Source organism: Hemiscyllium ocellatum, chromosome 21, assembly GCF_020745735.1.
Source record: "Hemiscyllium ocellatum isolate sHemOce1 chromosome 21, sHemOce1.pat.X.cur, whole genome shotgun sequence".
In the NCBI taxonomy this organism is placed as follows: Eukaryota; Metazoa; Chordata; class Chondrichthyes; order Orectolobiformes; family Hemiscylliidae; genus Hemiscyllium; species Hemiscyllium ocellatum.
This window is the reverse complement of record NC_083421.1, coordinates 18,888,068-18,907,872: the sequence shown is the minus strand read 5'-3', so window position 1 is coordinate 18,907,872 and position 19,805 is coordinate 18,888,068. Positions and strand designations below refer to the sequence as shown.

Here is a 19,805-nt window from a genome sequence, read left to right as displayed (position 1 = left end):
AAACTCCGGTCTGGCAGCATGTGTGGAGAGAAAGTAGAGTTAATGTTTTAGGTTTAAGAACTTTTCTTCAGAACTGTTCTCCATAGATGCTGCCAGACCTGCTGAGTTTCTCCAGCAGTTTCTGTTTTTGTCCTCCCTGAGAAACGGGTGGTGTGTACACGTGCTGTTCCTTAGAGAGTTCATAGAGGTTTACTTCATCAAATTACATCCAAACTTTGCTTTGTTCCTTTATTCAGAGAGTACAGGGTCACAGTGAGATGCTCTGGTTGAGAGGTTTACATTGTCAACAACACCTTCCATTGTTTTACTGATGATTGAGAGTAGACGGATTTGGATTTGTCTTGCTGCGTACAGGACATACCTGGGCGAGTTTCTGTCTTGCTGGGTAGATGCCAATATCGTAGCTGTACTGGAACAGCTTGGCCAGTTCTGCAGCACAGGTCTTCAGTACAACTGGAATGCTCTAAGGGCCAGTAGCCTTTGCAGTATCCAGTGTCTCCAATCATTTCTTGACATCATGTAGAGTGAATCGAAGTGGCTGAAGACTGGCATCTGTAATGTTGGGGACCACTGGAGGAGGCTGAGGTGGATCATCTGCTCGGCACTTCTGACTGAAGATTGCTGCAAAAGCTTCAGTCTTGTCTTTTACACTGAAGTGCTGGGCTCGTCTGTCGTTGAGGATGGGGATATTTATGGACCTCCTCCTTCAGGGAGTTGTTTAATTGTCCACCACCATTCACAAGTGGATGTGGCAGAACTGCAGAGTTCCAATCTGATCCATTGATTGTGGGAACGCTTAACTCCATTACTTGCAGCTCATTGCAGGCACGCAGGTACTCATGTTTGGTGGCTTCGCCAGGTTGACACCTCATCTTCAGGCATGTCTGGTGCTGCTCCTAACATGCTCTTCTGCACTCTCCAGCTCTTTATTCAAGGCTCCCTCCACTCAAAGTGAAAGTAAAGCTTGCTCTACACTGTCCTCATCAAACACTCTCAGGTCAGGTACAGCACAGGGTTAAACAAAGAGTGTGGCTTCCATCAAACTCTTCCAGGACAGGGACAGTATGGGAGTCTATCAGCGAATTTCAATCTGTGGTCTGTGCATTCATGTCTCACAGATGGATGGCAGACATGAGGCCCCACCATTAACTGTAAATGGTGTGTGAAGGTGTGCCCTTTCCCTGGCTCTGTGCTCCTGTTCTCCCCTCCTACTGGGGATCTGAAATGCCAAAGCAGGGATATATACGATCCTCGGTTGGGCGAAGAGCTCAAAGAGGAAAGAGGCACTGGTTTCAAAATGGGCGAAGGTCAGGTCTGAGATCACAAGCTAGGCCTAGAATAAGACTTTTTATTTAAATAATTGCGGTTAGCTGATTCGAAGTAGTACATATTGGACGTAGGAGACAAACATTAAAAAGCTGGTATGTCCATCATCCATCTCCAGAGTCTCAGAATGGTGACCATTTGAGAGATTGGAAAGACTGCAGGCAGAATCAGAGCTGGTCCCCTGGAGTGAAATTTGAAATAATGTCTAACAGCAGCAGTGATTTCTAAGGCACACTCGGTATCTGTGTGTCCCGTGGTATCTCTGGTGAAACATGGTCTCTCTCTGTTGCAATGATGCCTCCTCTTCACTGTCTGTAAATAACCAGATTTACAGAAATGGAGTTCATCAGCTAGGGATGACCCAGGGAATAGGGAGGTTGACATAAACCTCTTGCTAAGAGGGTTTGATGTTGTGGCTGGCCCCTCCGCGGGGATGGCTTATACAACAAAGATCGTCACAGGACATGTCGTGGGGAGTGGAGGCTCAGCGTTGAACATGTGAATTTCGCCACAGCATCTTTACATCATTCCTTCAGAGATTAACAACATCAAAGACAATGATCGATCCCGTTTTAAACTCCGATGGGGGGATTTGTTGGAAAACCAGCCAGAATCATTAGGATCGGAGGGGCAGGCTCAGAGGATCACATTCCCAACTCACGTTACTGCTACTTATGTTTGAGATGTGAACCACTATAGCTTCTTTTTGACCTGGATGGGACTTAGCAGAGTGAGATGTCCCATTGCCATAGGATGGTAATTTATCACAGTGACATGTCCCATTGCCCCTTGACTGGAGTGGGGCTTATCAGAGTGAGGTATCCCATTGACCAGCTATGGCCCTGTAAGTCCATGGTTGATGCAGTCTGAGTGAGACAGTGGCTGTGTTGTGTTGGCCCTCTCCAGGGCAAAACCTAGACTCCGGGAACACCCAGCCTCCTGTAGTGGATAAAACCCCAGCCGCTATTTCAAACTGTCGAGTAAAAATTTTTTTAAAAATCAGGAATCGGTTTTATAAATCAACAGTATAAAAGTAAAGGCACTTGATCCAGTTCTTGGTAGAAAATCCTTCTCTTGGCAATGAGCTCCTCCTGCTCACACAAGGCCATCACTGGTGCTGCCCCAGCGCAACCAGTGCGTCCCCAGTTAAAAGCAGTGGGGAATGGAACTCCCGATCCTTCAGATACTCCTCCAAACCCTGCAACCAAAACAAACCGAGATCAGCTTGTGTAGGAGTCATCAAGGGCACATGAACCTCTACCGGATCAAATCCAGTCCTTGGTGTCTTGCTGTACCTCAGCTGAAGCCATTCTTGATGGCACCCTACCCTTTCATCATTCACAGAAAGGATGTAGACAAGGCAAAGCATGAGCCTTACGCAGAGCCGGACAGCACAGAAGGCCATTCAGCCCATCATAAGACATAGGAGCAGAAATTAGGCCATTCAGCCCACAGAGTCTACTCCGCCATTCAATCATGGCTGATACGTTTCCCAACCCCATTCTCCTGCTTTGTCCCCATAACCCTTGATCCCCTTGACAATCAAGAACCTACCAATCTACCTCCATCCTAAATACATTCAATGGCCTGGCCTCCACAGCCTTCTGTGGCAGTGAATTCCATCGATTCCCCACTCTCTGGCTGAAGAGGTTTCTCCTTATCTCCGTTCTACAAGGTCTTCCCTTTACTCTAAGGCTGTGCCCTCGGGTCCCAGCCTCTCCATCAATGGAAACGTCTTCCCAACATCCACTCTGTCCGGGCCATCCAGTATTTTGTAAGTTTCTAATCGATCCCCCCATATCCTTCAAAACTCTGACTATAGACCCAGAGTCCTCAAACATATTAAGCTTTTCATTCCTAGGTCCATTCTTGTGAACCTTCTCTGACCATGCTCTAGGGCGAGTATACCCTTCCTCTGGTATGGGGCCCTAAGCTGTGTACTATACTCTAAAATGTGGTCTGACCAGAGCCTTACAGAGCCTCAGAAGCACATCCCTGTTTTTATATTCAAGTCCTCGCAAAATAAACACCATCATTACATTTGTCTTCCTAACTACTGACTGACCTGCAAGTTTACCTTCAGAAAATCCTGGACTAGAACTCCCAAGTATCTTTGTACTTCAGACGTCTGAAGTTTCTCTCCATTTAGAAAATAGTCCATGCCTCGATTCCTTCTACTGAACTGCATCACCTCACACTTTCCCACATTGTACTCCATCTGCCATTTCTTTACCCGTTCTCCTAACCCATCCAAATCCTTCTGCAGCCTCCCCACCTCCTCAGTGTTACCTGTCCCTCTGCCGATCTCTGCATTGTCTGCAAACTTAGTCAGAATGCCCTCGGTTCCTTTATCTTGATCATTATTATATAAAGTGAAAAGTTGTGGTCCCAACACTGAGCCTTGCAGAACACCACTTGTCACCAGCTGCCATCCTGAGAGAGACCCTTTTATCACCAATCTGTGCTTTTTGCCAGACAGCCAAGCTCCGATCATGCTAGCACCTTGCCTTTAATACCATGGACCCATATCTTACTCAGTAGCCTCCTATGCAGCACCTTGTCAAAAGCCTTCTGGAAGTCCAGGGTAGATAACATCCATTGGCTCCCCTTGATATAACTTGCTCATTACTTCCTCAAAGAATTCTAGCAGGTTTATCAGGCATGATCGCCCTTGGTGAAACCATGCTGACTTTGCCCTATTTCGCCATACACTTTCAAGTATTCAGAAATCTCATCCTTCACAATGGAGTCCAGGATCTTACCCGTGACCGAGGTCAGGCTGATCAGTCTGTAATCTTCTGTAATTAGGGTCCTGCAGCTTCTGTTAAAAAAAAAGCTCCCCAATTCTTCCCATTGTCGTACTCTTGCCCAACTTTCAAGTACTATCCCCTTCCCTTTTTGAAGGCTCTTACTGAAGCTGCTGCCTTCCTTTCAGGCAGTTTGTTTTGGATCATCACAAATCACCATGATCATGAAAACGTTTCCTTCCTCATGTTTGTTAGCTTCTCAACTCTTCAGCCAATGAAACATTTCTTCATTACTCGATCAAGACTGGCATCTAACAGTGTTTATTGAAGCTTCAGTCTATTTCCTTGCTTTTATACTCTGTCTGTATTCATGGCTCTATACTTTGTGAATGTCTACACTCTCTTTCAAATTCCATCAGTTACTTTGTATTGTTTCTGAGCTGTCCTCCTGCTAGACGAACCGTTTCTCACTGCTTGCCATTAAATGTCATGTGTCATATCTACCCGTTTCGCCACCCTCTCTATATCCTTCTAAGCTCCTTCTTCATTGTTTATTATTTTTCAATAAACTTTGTATCATCTCCAAGGTTTCCAATTATTCACTACGTACTCATGTCAGGGTTATTTGCTTTTAGCTGGGGCTCAAACAGTGCATACGTGCAGAAGATGGGACTCTCAAACCCAGAGTGGGCCATGCAGGGAGTTGGATGTTTGGGACTACTGGCTTCAAATGTGTTGCTGGAAAAGCGCAGCAGGTCAGGCAGCATCCAAGGAGCAGGAGAGTCGACATTTTGGGCATGAGCCCTTCTTCAGGAAACCTTCAGATTTCTGAAGAAGGGCTCATGCCCGAAACGTCGACTCTCCTGCTCCTTGGATGCTGCCTGACCTGCTGCGCTTTTCCAGCAACACATTTTCAGCTCTGATCTCCAGCATCTGCAGTCCTCACTTACTACTGGCTTCAACTCCATGAGTGTGTAAGTTTCACGTGTCCCTGATGAAATCACCATAATTCACAGCCAGCCACTTACCTCTCCTTCAGAAGAGACCAGCGGAGAGATCTCACAAACTGCAGGTAGTTCCTCAGCCTCCTGGAGCCTGCAGGAATACACAAGAGTTTTAGGAACGCCGCTGTTCACCTGTCTCCTCTCCATACTCGATTAAATTCTCCATTCTGGGTACAGTCACTTCATTAAAGCACACAAACTTCATTTCTGATTGCACCCTCCTTGAAAATTTGGAGAATTTACTATCAAGAATGGGACACGCATGGCAAAGGCCCAGGGGAAATGATCTGTGGAAGTGGGTTCAAATCCCACCATGGCGGTTGGGGAATTTAAATTAATGAATTAATCTGGAAACTGAAGCTCACCTCAGTAATGGCAACCATGAAATCATTGTTGTTTGTTGTGAGAACCCATTTGGTTTGCTAATGTCCTCTAGGCAGGGAAATCTGTCACCCTTCCCCTATCTGCCCTACATGTGGCTCCAGACAGCAGTGTGATTGACTCTTAATGTTCCCTGCCGTGATCTAGCAAGTTACTCAGTAGACAGACAATTAGGGAATAGGCAAATGCTGACCCAGTCAGTGACGCCAACACCCCACGAATGAACAAAACTTCTTAAAAAAACGTTTTGGAAAATTAGAATTTAAAAAGAACTTGAGAGTCTAAGTTAATGTGAATGACCCCTGTATGTACAGCGACTGCACTGTATTTTATAATTCTGGATCAGTGGTGCTGGAAGAGCACAGCAGTTCAGGCAGCATCCAAAGTGCAGCAAAATTGAGGTTTTGGGCAAAAGCCCTTCATCAGGAATAAGGGTTTTTGCCTGAAACGTCGATTTCGTGCACTTTGGATGCTGCCTGAACTGCTGTGCTCTTCCAGCACCACTGATCCAGAATCTGGTTTCCAGCATGTGCTGCCATTGTTTTTACCCCCGTACTTTATAATGCTTACACATGACAGTAAAAAATATTCTTATTTTACTGGAAGGAAACCTGCCAGCCTTACCTGTTTGGCCTACATGTGACTCCAGACCCCCATTAACATGGCTGATTCTCAACTACCCTCCAATACTAACAGACAAAATCCCAGCTGACCACATCCGGCCAGAGTCACCCAGGCCTCAAAGTAAAATGTTGAGCATGTAACCGTTGCCAATTGTGGCAAAAACCCATTTGGGTCACAAATGTCCTCTAGGCAGGGAAAACTGCCATCCTTCCCCTGTCTGCCCTACATGTGACTCCAGACAGCAGTGTGATTGACTCTTAATGTTCCCTGACATGATCTAGCAAGTTATTCAGTAGACGGGCAATTAAGGATTGGCAAATGCTGACCCAGTCAGTGACGCCAACATCCCATGAATGAACAAAACTTAAAAAATAACTACTTTTGAAAGCAAGGACTTATTCTTGGACTTATTTACGGGCGGCACGATGGCACAGTGGTTAGCACTGCTGCCTCACAGCGCCAGAGACCTAGGTTCAATTCCTGCCTCAGGTGACTGACTGTGTGGAGTTTGCACGTTCTCCCCGTGTCTGCTTGGGTTTCCTCCGGGTGCTCCGGTTTCCTCCCACAGTCCAAAGATGTGCGGGTCAGGTGAATTGGCCATGCTAAATTGCCCGTTAGGTAGGGGGTAAATGTAGGGGTATGGGTGGGTTGCGCTTCGGCGGGTCGGTGTGGACTTGTTGGGCCGAAGGGCCTGTTTCCACACTGTAAGTAATCTAATCTTGGTGTCCTGACCAACATTAATGCTGAACCATCATTGCCACAAACCTGTTTGTCAGATTGTTGTTTGTGAGACTTGCTGCGCTCCATTCAGCTACCGCATTCCTACTTTACAGCAGGAGCTACACTCCAAAGGCACATCACTGATGAGTAAGCAATTTGGAAAGAACAGAGGTTGTAAGAGCTGCTATAAAAATGTACATCACTCTCCTTCATTGCTGTGTTGACAGCACCATCCGTTAACCAAGCAGACAGACAGTTTCAGTGAGAGGAAGTAGGAGATGCAGGTAGTTACAACATTTAAAGGACATGAATAGGAAAGATTTAGAGGGTCAAATAGGCAAATAGGACTTGGTTAGTTTGGGAACCTTGGTCAGCATGGACCATATGGACCGAAGGGTCTGCTCTGTATGACTTGGTGACTTACTGGCTGAGATGGGGGATCCGCATGTTGTTGGAATCCAGGAAGTGGGCACCGGCTCGCACTGCCCAGCGATAGTGCTGCCATAGCAGGGCTCGCCGTGCTGTTGACGGGGTATCTTTACTGCCAGCACTGTCGGCATTCTTCAGGGGAGAGAACTCATCCTCCCTCAAAACCTCAAACGCAACAAAATTCCTGCACAGAAACACCAACAGTACTAGGGAACAACGTTTCATGTTAACCAATGGGAACAGAGGGTAGGTGAGAGGTCAATCGATGGATAGAAGGCAGGGCATGGGGTAAACCAATGGAAACAGAGGAAAAGGCGTAGCGTTGACCAATAGGAACAGACAAAAGGGTGTGGCATTAACTAACATGTACAATGGGCAAGGCATTAGGTTAGCCAATGCAAACAGACGACAGGGCGTGGGATTAACCAACTGGTTCAGATGGCAGGGCAATGGATTAACCAATGGGTATAGATGACAGGGTTTGCAGTTATCCTATGGTAACAGAGGCAGGACATGGGTTTAGCCAATGGGAACAGTGGGCAGGGTGTGTGCTTAACCAAAGGGAACGGCAGGCAGGGAGTGGGTTAATCAATACAAACAGTGGGCAGGACGTTGGGTTAACCAATGGAACAATGGGCAGAGCGAGGGTTAACCACTGGAAGAGTGGTCATTCCTTTTGACTCCTACACACAATGGTACCTTTCAGAATCTCAATGTGGCTCCCAGTCAGCTGCTCCCACACAGGCCTGTATTTCCAAGGCACACGCCCGAGGGGGAGTAAGCTGCACTCACTCAACGCTGGGTGCTCCTTGTGACCTTCTGCAAGGAGCCTATCCTTCTCCAACCTCTGCTCAGTTCACTGCAGCCAATTTCAAACCCACCATTGAGCCCACCAGGATTCAGTACCAGCTGAGACTCTGCAGCAGCGAGTCCTTGTAGCAGGGATTTAACAAACTATGCTGCTATGCTCGTACAGACAACACAGTAACTCACTGGTTAGCACAGCTGCCTCACAGAGTCAGGGACCCAGGTTCAATTCCAGTCTCGGGTAACTGTCTGTATGGAGTTTACACAACGTCCCCTTGCCTGCGTGGATTTCCTCCGGGTGCTCCACTTTCCTCCCACAGTCCAAAGATACGCAGGTTAGGTGGATTGGCCGTGCTAAATTATCCAGGGATGTAAATGTTAAAATACAGGGATAGAGTAGGGGTCTGGGTGGGATGCTCTTTGGAGGGTTGACGCAGACTCGATGGGCAGAGTGGCATCTTTCAGCATTGTAAGGATTTGAAGAATCAATATGACTGTCACTGAGGGAGATAACTGCCTCGGGGGGACTGGAGACGAGGGACTGAGCTGAGCTCAGGATCCTGAAGGCGATGAGGCCATTTGGGCCCTCAGCATTACTGGAGCAGGGGGAGTTACCTGTCCTTGGGGTCAGTAAAGGGGCAGCTGGGTGACCTGTCCTTGGGGTCAGTAAAGGGGCAGCTGGGTGACCTGTCCTTGGGGTCAGTAAAGGGGCAGCTGGGTGACCTGTCCTTGGGGTCAGTAAAGGGGCAGCTGGGTGACCTGTCCTTGGGGTCAGTGGAGGAGCAGCTGGGTGACCTGTCCTTGGGGTCAGTAAAGGGGCAGCTGGGTGACCTGGGTCAGTAAAGGGGCAGCTGGGTGACCTGGGTCAGTAGAGGGGCAGCTGGGTGACCGAACATTCCCAAGGCACTGAGCGCCTTATGCTCCTCTTTACTGTGGTTGTATGTTTCTCCCTGGTCCCCTGTTCAGTTGTTGCTATTTCCTACTCCCCTGGATCCCTACACATTTTCCTTACGCGATTACCCCTTTTGTTGTTTTCCACCTTCACTTATTTAGTCTCTCCTGCCTTCCAGCTTTTGTTCTCGTGTCCCTTCTCCACCTTTACCAAGCCTCTACACTCGCTTAAAAAACATATTACGGAGGAGGAAGTGCTGGATGTGCTGAAACACAAAGGTGGATAAATCCCCAGGACCTGATCAGGTGTACCCGAGAACTCTGTGGGAAGCTAGAGAAGTGATTGCTGGGCCTCCTGCTGAGATATTTGTATCATCGATAGTCACAGGTGAGGTGCCAGAAGACTGGAGGTTGGCAAACGTGGTGCCACTGTTTAAGAAGGGCGGTAAGGACAAGCCAGGGAACTGTGAACCAGTGAGCCTGACCTCGGTGTTTGGCAAGTTGTTGGAGGGAATCATGAGGGACAGGATGTACATCTATTTGGAAAGGCAAGGACTGATTTGGGATAGTCAACATGGCTTTGTACATGGGAAATCGTGTCTCACAAACTTGATTGTGTTTTTTGAAGAAGTAACAAAGAAGATTGATGAGGGCAGAGCAGTAGATGTGATCTATATGGGCTTCAGTAAGGCGTTCAACAAGGTTCCCCATGGGAGACTGATTAGCAAGGTTAGATCTCATGGACTACAGGGAGAACTAGTCATTTGGATACAGAAGTGGCTCAAAGGTAGAAGACAGAGGGTGGTGGTGGAGGGTTGTTTTTCAGTCTGGAGGCTTGTGACCAGCGGAGTGCCACAAGGATTGGTGCTGGGTCCTCTATTTTTTGTCATTTATATAAATGATTTGGATGCGAGCATAAGAGGTACAGTTAGTAAATTTGCAGATTACACCAAAATTGGAGGTGTAGTGGACAGCGGAGAGAGTTACCTCAGATTACAGCAGGATCTTGACCAGATGGGCCAATGGGCTGAGAAGTGGCAGATGGAGTTTAATTCAGATAAATGCGAGGTGCTGCATTTTGAGAAAACAAATCTTAGTAGGACTCTTACACTTAATGGTAATGTCCTAGGGAGTGTTGCTGAACAAAGAGACCTTGGAGTGCAGGTTCATAGCTCCTTGAAAGTGGAGTCGCAGGTAGATAGGATAGTGAAGAAGGCGTTTAGTACGCTTTCTTTTATTGGTCAGAGTATTGAGTACAGGAATTGGGAGGTCATGTTGCAGCTGTACAGGACATTGGTTAGGCCACTGTTGGAATAGTGCGTGCAATTCTAGTCTCCTTCCTATCAGAAAGATGTTGTGAAATCTGAAAGGGTTCAGCAAAGATTTACAAGGATATTGCCAGGGTTGGAGGATTTGAGCTGTAGGGAGAGGCTGAACAGGTTGGGGCTGTTTTCCCTGGAGCATCGGAGGCTGAGGGGTGACCTTACAGTAGTTTATAAAATCATGAGGGGCATGTATAGGATAAATAGACAAAATCTCTTTCCTAGGGTGGGGGAGTTCTGAACTAGAGGGCATAGGTTTAGGGTGAGAGGGAAAGATATAAAAGAGATCAAAGGGACAACTTTTTCCATGCAAAGGGTGGTACATGTATGGAATGAGCTGCCAGAGGATGTGGTGGAGGCTGGTACAATTGCAACATTTAAGAGGCATTTGGATGGGTATATGAATAGGAAGGGTTTGGAGGAATATGGGTCGGGTGCTGACAGGTGGGACTAGATTGGGTTGGGATATCTGGTCAGCATGGATGGGTTGGACCTAAGGGTCTGTTTCCGTGCTGTACATCTCCACGACTCTATGATACATCGCCAACTCTGACCAAACATCATCGGGCTGAAACATGGTGAAATGGTTTCTCTCCACAGATGCTGCCTGAACTCCTGAAGAATTCTACCCCTTCCTTCAGTATTGCTGGATCAAAACTGTGGAAATCTCTCACTAACATTATCATATCTCGCCACTCCAAAGGCTGCAGCAGCTAACACAGTCATAGAACACAGAAACGGACCTTAATCAGTCCAACTCGTCTGTGATGACCAAGGTTCCCAAACTAAACTAGTCCCACTTGTTTGCATTTGACCAGTATCCCTCAAAACTGTTCCTTCCCATGTATCTGTTCAAATATCTTTTAAATGTTGTAATGGTACCACTTTCTCTGGCTGTTCATTCCACAACTGGATAGGGTGCAGAGCCAAGATCTTTTTCCCAAGGTAGGGGAGTCCAGAATTAGAGGGTATAGATTTACAGTGAAAGGGGAAAGATTTAAAAGGAACCTCAGAGGCACATTTTTCATGCAGAAGGTGGTACGTGTATGGAATGAGCTGCCAGAGGAAGTGGTGGAGGCTGGTACAATTGCAACATTTAAAAGGTATCTGGATGGGTATATGAAGAGGAAGGGTTTCAGAAGGATATGGGCCAAATTTTGGCAAATGGGAGAAGATTAATTTAAGATATCTGGTCAGCATGGATGAGTTGGACCGAAGGGTCTGCTTCCATACTGTACAACTCTATGCAAGCCACCCTGGGTGTAAATGTCGCCCCATCGGGTTTCTTTTAAATCTTTCTCCTCTCACCTTCAAAATATGCCCCTGAATTTTGTACTCTCCTCTCCTCGGAAAAGGTCTTTGCTATTCACCCATCAATGGCTCTCACAATTTTACCAGCTTCTCTCAGGCAATTAGAGATGCTGGCCTAGCTGGTGACAGAGGAGGAAAGGGAAACTTGCAGTATTGTGTGGTTGTTTGAGAGCTGAAGAGTGTTGTGTGTAAGGCTCTGGGATGGCGCAGCAGTCGGTTCAGTTGGGGGGGACGGGGGGGGAAAGGACAATCAACGGGATAGCTATCATTGGAGGAAAGCCTCATGACAGAAGGGAAATGTAGATGAGCAGAGCCTCAAGCAGTCCCTCTTGCTTAACATACTCACTTGGAAAACTGGAAAACGTCAAAAACAAACTTCTCCATCTTGATGCCATTGGGCATGTCCGGTCTCACAGTGTTTCCTTGCTCATCAACATAGGGAATCTTCTTCACGGCTATGTGACGCTTCAGCTGAGGTTCAAACTCCCTGCAAGGAAGAGAGGATGTATCACACCGCACAGGAGGCCAGTCAGCCCATCATCATCTGGGCAAGCTCCTTTTTGAAAGTTCTGATTGAATGTGCTTCCACCACCCTTTCAGGCTCCTGCATTCCACACCACAACCTCTCACTGGGCAAAGGATTCTCACCTTCCTACGGGCTTTTTTCCCCACTTACCTTCGATCTATGTTCTGTGATGACTGACCCTCCCATCCGCTGTGGCTCTCTCTCTCACATTGCCTCACACTCCTTCAGCTGCTCTGTGGCAGAGAGCCTTTCAACACTCACCATTCACTGAAGTTAACATGCTCTTGTACCACTAGCAATGGGTCAGGATTGGTAAGGGCTGGAACTGCTCCAGAGGGATGGGCATTTGACACCAGGCAGACAGCAACTAAGAGCTCGAGACCACCTTCTCGAGGGCAATTGGGAATGGGAAATTAAACAGCCTTTCCCACATTCCAAAGGCAATAAAAAGGATCAAACATTGACAGCAGGTCCCTGTATTGTGTTAGTGTGGATGTAAAACTGGAGCTGTGCCCTTGGATTACTGAGTCACTGACTGGGAGCAGCAATGGACCTTACACTGAAGGATATTGGACCGGTTACCTAGCGCACAAACATTTCAAACAATCTTATCTACCCTTATTGCCCTAATGCAAAACAGGTAATCAGAAACTAACTGATATGGAGAATAGAATGCAGGTTAAAAGCAGTGGTTAAAGGTCGCTACCAATATGGAGGAAACAGTGGATAGACTGGTCAGGTAACACAAAGCCAAGGGTGGGATGAACAAAGGCCCTTCGGCCCTCCAAGCCTGCGCCAATCCAGATCTCTCTCTAAACCTATCATTAATTTCTTCGGATCTGTATTCCTCTGCTCACTGCTCATTCATGGATCTGTCTGGATACATCTTAAATGATGCTATTGTGCCCATCTCTGCCACCTCCACTGACAATACATTCCTCTGCATAAAGAACTTTCTGCACGTATCTCCCTTAAACTATCCCCCTGTCACTTTGAACTCATGACCTCTATTGAGTCCCCCACTCTGGGGAAAAACTTCTTGCTGTCCATCCTGACTATACCTTTCATGAATCTTGTAGACCTCAGTCAGGTTCCTCCCTCAACCTCCGTCTTTCCAATGAAACTAATCCTAACCTACTCAACCTCTCTTTATAGCTAGCGACCTCCATACTAGGTAACATCCTGGTGAACCTCCTCTGCACCCTCTCCAAAGCATCCACATCCTTTTGGTAATGTGGTGACCAGAACTATACGCAGTATTCCAAACGTGGCCGAACCAAAGTCCTATACAACTGTAACATGACCGAGGCAAAAGTGAGGATTGCAGACGTTGGAGATCAGAGTCGAGAGCGTGGTGCTGGCAGGTTAGGCAGCATCCGAGGAGCAGGAAAATTGATATTTCAGGAAAAAAGCCCTTCATCAGGAATATGACCTGCCAACTCTTGTACTCAATACCCTGCTTGATGAAGGAAAGAACGCTGTATGCCTTCTTGACCACTCTATTTACCTTCAGGGAACAATGGACCTGAACACCCAGATCTCTCTGTACATCGGTTTACCCCAGGGCTTTTCCACTTACTGTATGGTTTGCCCTTGAATTGGATCTTCCAAAATGCATCACCTCACATTTGCCCAGATTGAACTCCATCTGCCATTTCTCTGCCCAACTCTCCAGTCTATCTATATTCTGCTCTATTCCATGACAGCCCCCTTCACTATCTGCTACGCCATCAATCTTAGTGTCATATGCAAATTTGCAAATCAGACCGCCTACACCTTCCTCCAGATCATTTCTGTATATCGCAAACAACAGTGGTCCCAGCACGGATTCCTGTGGAACACCACTGGTCACGGATCTCCATTTTGAGAAACTCCCTTCCACTACTACTCTCTGTCTCCTGTTGTCCAACCAGTTCTCTATCCGTCTAGCTAGAACACCCTGGACCCCATGCGACTTCACTTCCTCCATCAGCCTGCTGTGGGGAACCTTATCAAATGCCTTATTGAAGTCCATGTCTATGACATCTACAGCCCTTCCCCCATCAATCAACTTTGTCGCTTCCTCAAAGAATTCTATTAAATTGGTAAGACATGACCTTCCCTGCACTAAACTATATTACGTATCACTGATAAACCCGTTTTCTTCCAAATGCAAACAGATCCTATCCCTCAGTGTCTTCTCCAGCAGCTTCCCTACCACTGACGTCGGGCTCACCAGTCTATAATTATCTGGATTATCCCTGCTACCCTTCTTAAACAAGGGAACAATATTAGCAATTTTTCAGTTCTCTGTGTTCAAGTATGCAGCAAAGATATCCTTTAAAGTCCCAGCTATTTCCTCTCTTGCTTCCCTCAGTAACCTGGGATAGATCCCATCCAGACCTGGGGACTTGTCCACATTAATGCCTTTTAGAGTACCCAACACTTCCTCCCTCCTTATCCCGATTTGACCTACAGTAATCAAACTCCTATCCCTAACCTCAATATCCGATAAGCGAAAAGGTCTAAAAGTTGATAAGTCTCCTGGCCCCGATGAGCTACATCCTAGAGTTCTGAGGGAGCTGGCTGAGGAAATAGCAGAGGCGTTGGTTGTAATCTTTCAAAAATCACTGGAGTCAGGGAAAGTCCCAGATGATTGGAAAATCACTGCTGTAACCCCCTTGTTCAAGAAAGGAACAAGACAAAAGATGAAAAATTAAAGGCTGATTAAAGGTTGTAGCTAAGATTCTAGAATCCATCGTTAAGGATGAGATTTCTAAATTCTTGCAAGTGCAGGGTCGAATTAAAACAAGTCAGCATGGATTTAGTAAGGGTTTGTTGTGCCTGACAAACCTGTTAGAATTCTTTGAAGAGGTAACAAGTAGGTTAGACCTGGGAAACCCAGTGGATGTTATCTACCTAGACTTCCAAAAGGACTTTGATAAGGTGCCTCACCCCCAGAGGCTGATGGGTAAGGTGAGGGCCCATGGTGTTTGAGGTGAGCTGTTGGCATGGATTGAGGATTGGTTGTCTGACAGAAGGCAGAGAGTTGGGATAAAAGGTTCTTTCTCAAAATGGCAAAGAATTAAGGGATGTGGGGAGAGTGTGGGTAAGTGGTGCTGAAATGTCCATCATCCATGATCGAACGGCGGAGTGGACTCGATGGGCCGAATGGCCTTACTTCCACTCCTATTTCTTATGGTCTTATGTCTCTGTCCTCGGTGAATACCAATTGTTGGGATATATATCTATACCCCTAGGGAGGGCAGACCTGTAGTTGCTGCTTGGGAAATCGGGGGGCGCTGCGGAGCTGCTGTTTGGACTGTTTACTGAAACTGCCTGTGCAGCTGGACTACCAAGGTCAGACCAATACAATGGCAGCCTTTACTCGGAGACCTTGTTTACAAGACAGACCATCTCGTGGATACCTGCCAAGGCCGAGGCCTGTTCACAGGAAGCCTTTGTCTGTGAGAGATCACGTGTGTGTGAGTGATTACGTAGCGTTAGCTTAGCAAACAATATATCAAGCAGGGGTTTTTGGAAAGATTTCAGAAGGCGTTTTCTCCAGTGAGCAGTAAATATCTCACTGTATTGCGTACGTCTCTCTCTCAGTAAAAGCTTATATTTTGAATCAGATCCAGTGTCTCTCTCCTTCAAACGAACACCGGGGACGGTAGCTCCATCCTAACACAATGCAAAGTCCTCTTAAAGAGTCTCACCCATTTTCTCTGACTCCACACATAACTTTCCTCCTTTGTCCTTGAGTGGGCCAACCCTTTCTCTAGTTACCCTCTTGCTCCTTATATATGAAAGAAAGGCTTTGGGATTTTCCTTAACTGTTTGCTAAAGATATTTCAAGTCCCGTTTTAGCCCTCTTAATTCCTTGTTTCAGATTGGTCCTACTTTCTCGATATTCTTCCAAAGCTTCGTCTGTTTTCAGTCGCTTAGACCTTTTTCCTCTTAGTCTCTCAATTTCACCTGTCATCCATGGTTCCCTAATCTTGCCATTCCTATTCCCTATTTTCACAGGGACATGTCTTTCCTGCTCTCTAATCAACCTCTCTTTAAAAGCGTCCCACATAGTGAATGTGGATTTACCCTCAAACAGCTGCTCCCAATCCACATTCCCCAGATCCTGCCAAATTTTGCTATTGTTGGCCTACTCCCAATTGAGCACTCTTCCTTGAGGACCACTCTCGTCTTTGTCCATGAGTATTCTAAAACATACAGAATTGTGATTATTATTCCCAAAGTAATCCCTTACTGAAAGTTCAACCACCTGGCCGGGCTCATTTCCCCATACTAGGCCCAGGATGGCCCCTTCCCGAGTTGGATGCTCCTTACAAATTCTGCTCCACCTAGACCTCTAACACTAAATGAATCCCAGTTCAACGTTGGGAAAATTAAAATCTCCTATCACCGCTAATCTGCTGTTCCTGCATCTTTCTGTAATCTGTTTATGTATTTGTACCTCTATCTCACGCTCACTGTTGGGAGGCCTGTAGTGCAGCCCCAACATTGTTACGGCACCATTCCTATTTCTGAGCTCTGCCCATATTGCCTCACTGTTCGAGTCCTCCATAGTGCCCTCCTTCAGCACAGCTGTGATATCCTCTCTGATCAGTAATGCAACTCCTCCACCCCTTTCACCTCCTTCTATCCTGCCTGAGGCATCTAAGATCCTGAGATATTTAGTTGTCAATCTTGCCCTTCCCTCAACCAAGTCTCAGTAATGGCAACAACATTGTACTCACAGGTACAAATCCAAGCTCATCTGCCTTACCTACTATACTTCCCACATTAAAACAAATGTACCTCAGGCCACCTGTCCCTTTGCGTTCACCATCTGCTCCCTGCCTACTCTTCCCCTTAGTCACGCTGACTCCCTTATCTAGGTCCCTACAGGCTTTAGTTACTACCTCCTTACTCTCCACTAGCCTCATTTGGTTCCCAGCCCCCTTCCACATTAGTTTAAACCCTCCCCGACAGCGTTAGCAAAGGGTGGCAAAGGGAGGGGCAGTGGCGCCAGGGAGGAATCAAGATAAATTCTGGTGGTGTGGCCATAGGAAGAGGGGCTGCAGGAGGTCATTCTTCACTGACAACTGGCTCAGCAAGTATGGGAAAGGAGGCGAGCAGACCCTCTGAATAGCATAAGGGAGATGTGGTGGTGGTGGCAGCATGGTAAGTTGAATGGGAGGCTGCAGACACATCGAGGAACATGGTGGGGCGTCTCCATGGTCACCTGGAATGTGGCGTGTGATCTCAATGAGGGCTGGTTTGATACTGCGGCACGGTGGGAAACTCTTTGCAGGAAATGATGTCATCAGAGTAACAGGAAAGGAGATACATTCTGAAGCAGAAAACATTTTCGTAGATTTGGGACATGACAACATATTCAAAGACTTCGTATAGTTACGTTGGCCTTTCTAGCGAAGGAATTTGAGCAGGGATATCTTTCTGCAATATATACAGGGCCGTGGTGAGCCCATATTTTGGGGAATTGTGTACAATTTTGGTCTCCTTGTCTGAGGAAGGATGTACTGGCTATAGGGGGAATGCAGCAAAGGCTCAGCAGACTGATTCTGGGAGGGGACTGACATATAAACAGTGATGGCTAGGCAAAGGTGAGGACTGCAGACACTTGGGCATGCTGAAATGTTGACTCTCCTGCTCCATGGATGTTGCCTGACCCGCTGTGTTTCTCCAGCGCCACACTGCCACCATACAAACAGTGATGGATTGGTTAGGACTATATTCACTGGTGATTGAAGGGGCTCTCAAAAGAATTTTATTCGGACTTTATTAGGTTAACACAGGAAGGATGTTCCCAGGGAGTCCAGAACCAGTGGTCACCATTTAAGGATGCGGAGGATGCCACTTAGGACTGAGATGAGGAGAACTGTCTTCACCCAGAAAGTGGTGAGACTGTGACATTCTTTGCCACAGGAAACAATTACAGCTAAAATATTGCCTGTATCGAAGATGGGGCTGAAGAGATGAATGGGTTTGAGACCAAGGGAGGAAGAGTATTGAGCAGGATGATCAGCCATGAATGTGCTAGCAGGCTCTAAGTGCTGAATGGCCTACTCCCTGCATCTATTTGTTTATGTTTCTATGTTGAGGGGAAGGGCCAGGTAGGGGGGAGATGGGTATTTGTGAAGACAAATGGGGTTTTAGAACAGTTAGCTTGAGGAGGGGGGGGGCAGGGTCTGATGATAGAAGGTAGAGGAGGATGTTACCAAGGAGGTTGAACCATTAAAACAGCCAAGACGGAGGCTGGGACGGGGTGTATACATCTACGAGCATAACACGTCAATCTGGAGTCTTACTCTGTCACTGATTTCAGGAAGTCCACAGTGAAGAAGTGGTTGCAGATGTTGCCAGCGTTGAAGGTGAGTTCACCGTCAGGGTTCCTCTGCTCCACAGTCTCCCGGCTCACCTCACTGTACTCCACCACCTGATAGATCCCGTCCACAAGACACACCACCCCAACTGGCTCAGTGGGGTAAGCCTTCTCAACAACCTGCAAACGCAAGGAGCAACAGGGTGAGCGCCACCGGGGAGGGGCTCATGCAACAGCCCAACACTCCTGGGTCCGTGCCCAAAATCAGAGGTCCTGGTGACTCCCGTCCCAGAGAGCAGTTCTCAGCTCAGCTCAGAGTGCACATAGGAATGGAAAGCTCTCAGGCAGGTGCCACCTAGTCAGCTGGCATTCCCTCTGACAGCTCAGAGAGCCAGCTTTCCAATGGGATGAGTAAAGTCTCTAGTGGGGCCTCAACGGCGAGTCTCCGACATTCCCAACGCCTACACCTGAGCATCACCAGCCAGAGCCACCCTCCTCTCACGGTGCAAGGACACAGTGATGGGGATTCCCCTCTCTGAACCCAAGCTCAAGCTAGTGCACTACCACACTGTAGGGGGCATCGCATTCAGGGCTGACTCCATCTCAGTCTCTGTTTGTCGTCTTTTGGAATTAAGAATACTTGAGCAGGCCAGGTTAGTGCAGGGGATGCAGTCCAGGCACCGAGGGATACCAACACCCAGCCCCCGGCGCCAACACCCAGCCCCCGGCGCCGTGTGCGCAGGGCTGTGGGCAGTAAAAGCAGAATTTGAGCAGCTGACCTTTGCCCCACAGTCCGCTCCTTTCTCCACACAGAATCCAATGAAGACCGGGTCTGCCAACTTCACCAGGATGTTATCCACACAGTACACGTGGACAAAGCAGATTCCTCGCCGGTCCATATCCTCCAGAATCTTGTTGTTCATCAGAGCACGATACAGCCCGCCATTTCCATCTGCCACACAACCAACACAGGATGCTCAGTAACCAGGAGACCCTCAGGGGCAGGTAGGGAGACTCCCAAGGAGAGGAGCCTCTGGGAACAGGGTGGGATGAACAGACCCTCTGGGACAGGGCAGTGCCTTCAGGGTCAGGGGTGGGGAAGGAGGGCAGCGTTCCCTTTGGAATGGGGGTGTGGGGAGGTCTCTAGGGATTTGAGAATGGGGGAAGGAAAGAGAGGATCCTTAGGGATTTGGGGTTGGGGGTGTGGGGGAGGGGTGCAGTTGGAAGGACCCTTAGGAACAGTGGGAGGAGAGAGGTCCAGGAACAGGGCACAACAATGACTGACTGATGCTGTTGTAATTGGATGTAAAACCAGCAGGGGTGGGGATATTAAGGACAGCATCACACTGCTGCAGAAAGAGGATAATCCAGAGGGCCTGAAGTCAGAATCCAATC

The 19,805-nt window shown here is 47.5% G+C and overlaps 1 protein-coding gene across 2 annotated transcripts in view; it reads right to left on the bottom strand.

Moving 5' to 3' along the window:
* Positions 1–202: 202 nt before the first annotated feature.
* Positions 203–19,805, bottom strand: part of LOC132825781 (UDP-N-acetylhexosamine pyrophosphorylase-like protein 1) — a 34,810-nt gene continuing 15,207 nt past the window's right edge. Inside the window, exons 4-9 of one of the 2 annotated variants that reach the window (XM_060841248.1) lie at positions 19,190–19,362; positions 18,397–18,590; positions 11,909–12,049; positions 7,227–7,415; positions 5,102–5,168; positions 203–2,524 (exon numbers count right to left, since the gene is read on the bottom strand). In XM_060841248.1, coding sequence (XP_060697231.1) covers positions 2,435–2,524; positions 5,102–5,168; positions 7,227–7,415; positions 11,909–12,049; positions 18,397–18,590; positions 19,190–19,362 — 854 coding nt within the window. In that variant the 3' untranslated portion in view covers positions 203–2,434. The remainder of the gene's footprint in view (positions 2,525–5,101; positions 5,169–7,226; positions 7,416–11,908; positions 12,050–18,396; positions 18,591–19,189; positions 19,363–19,805) is intronic. The other variant, XM_060841249.1, reaches the window with a different exon arrangement.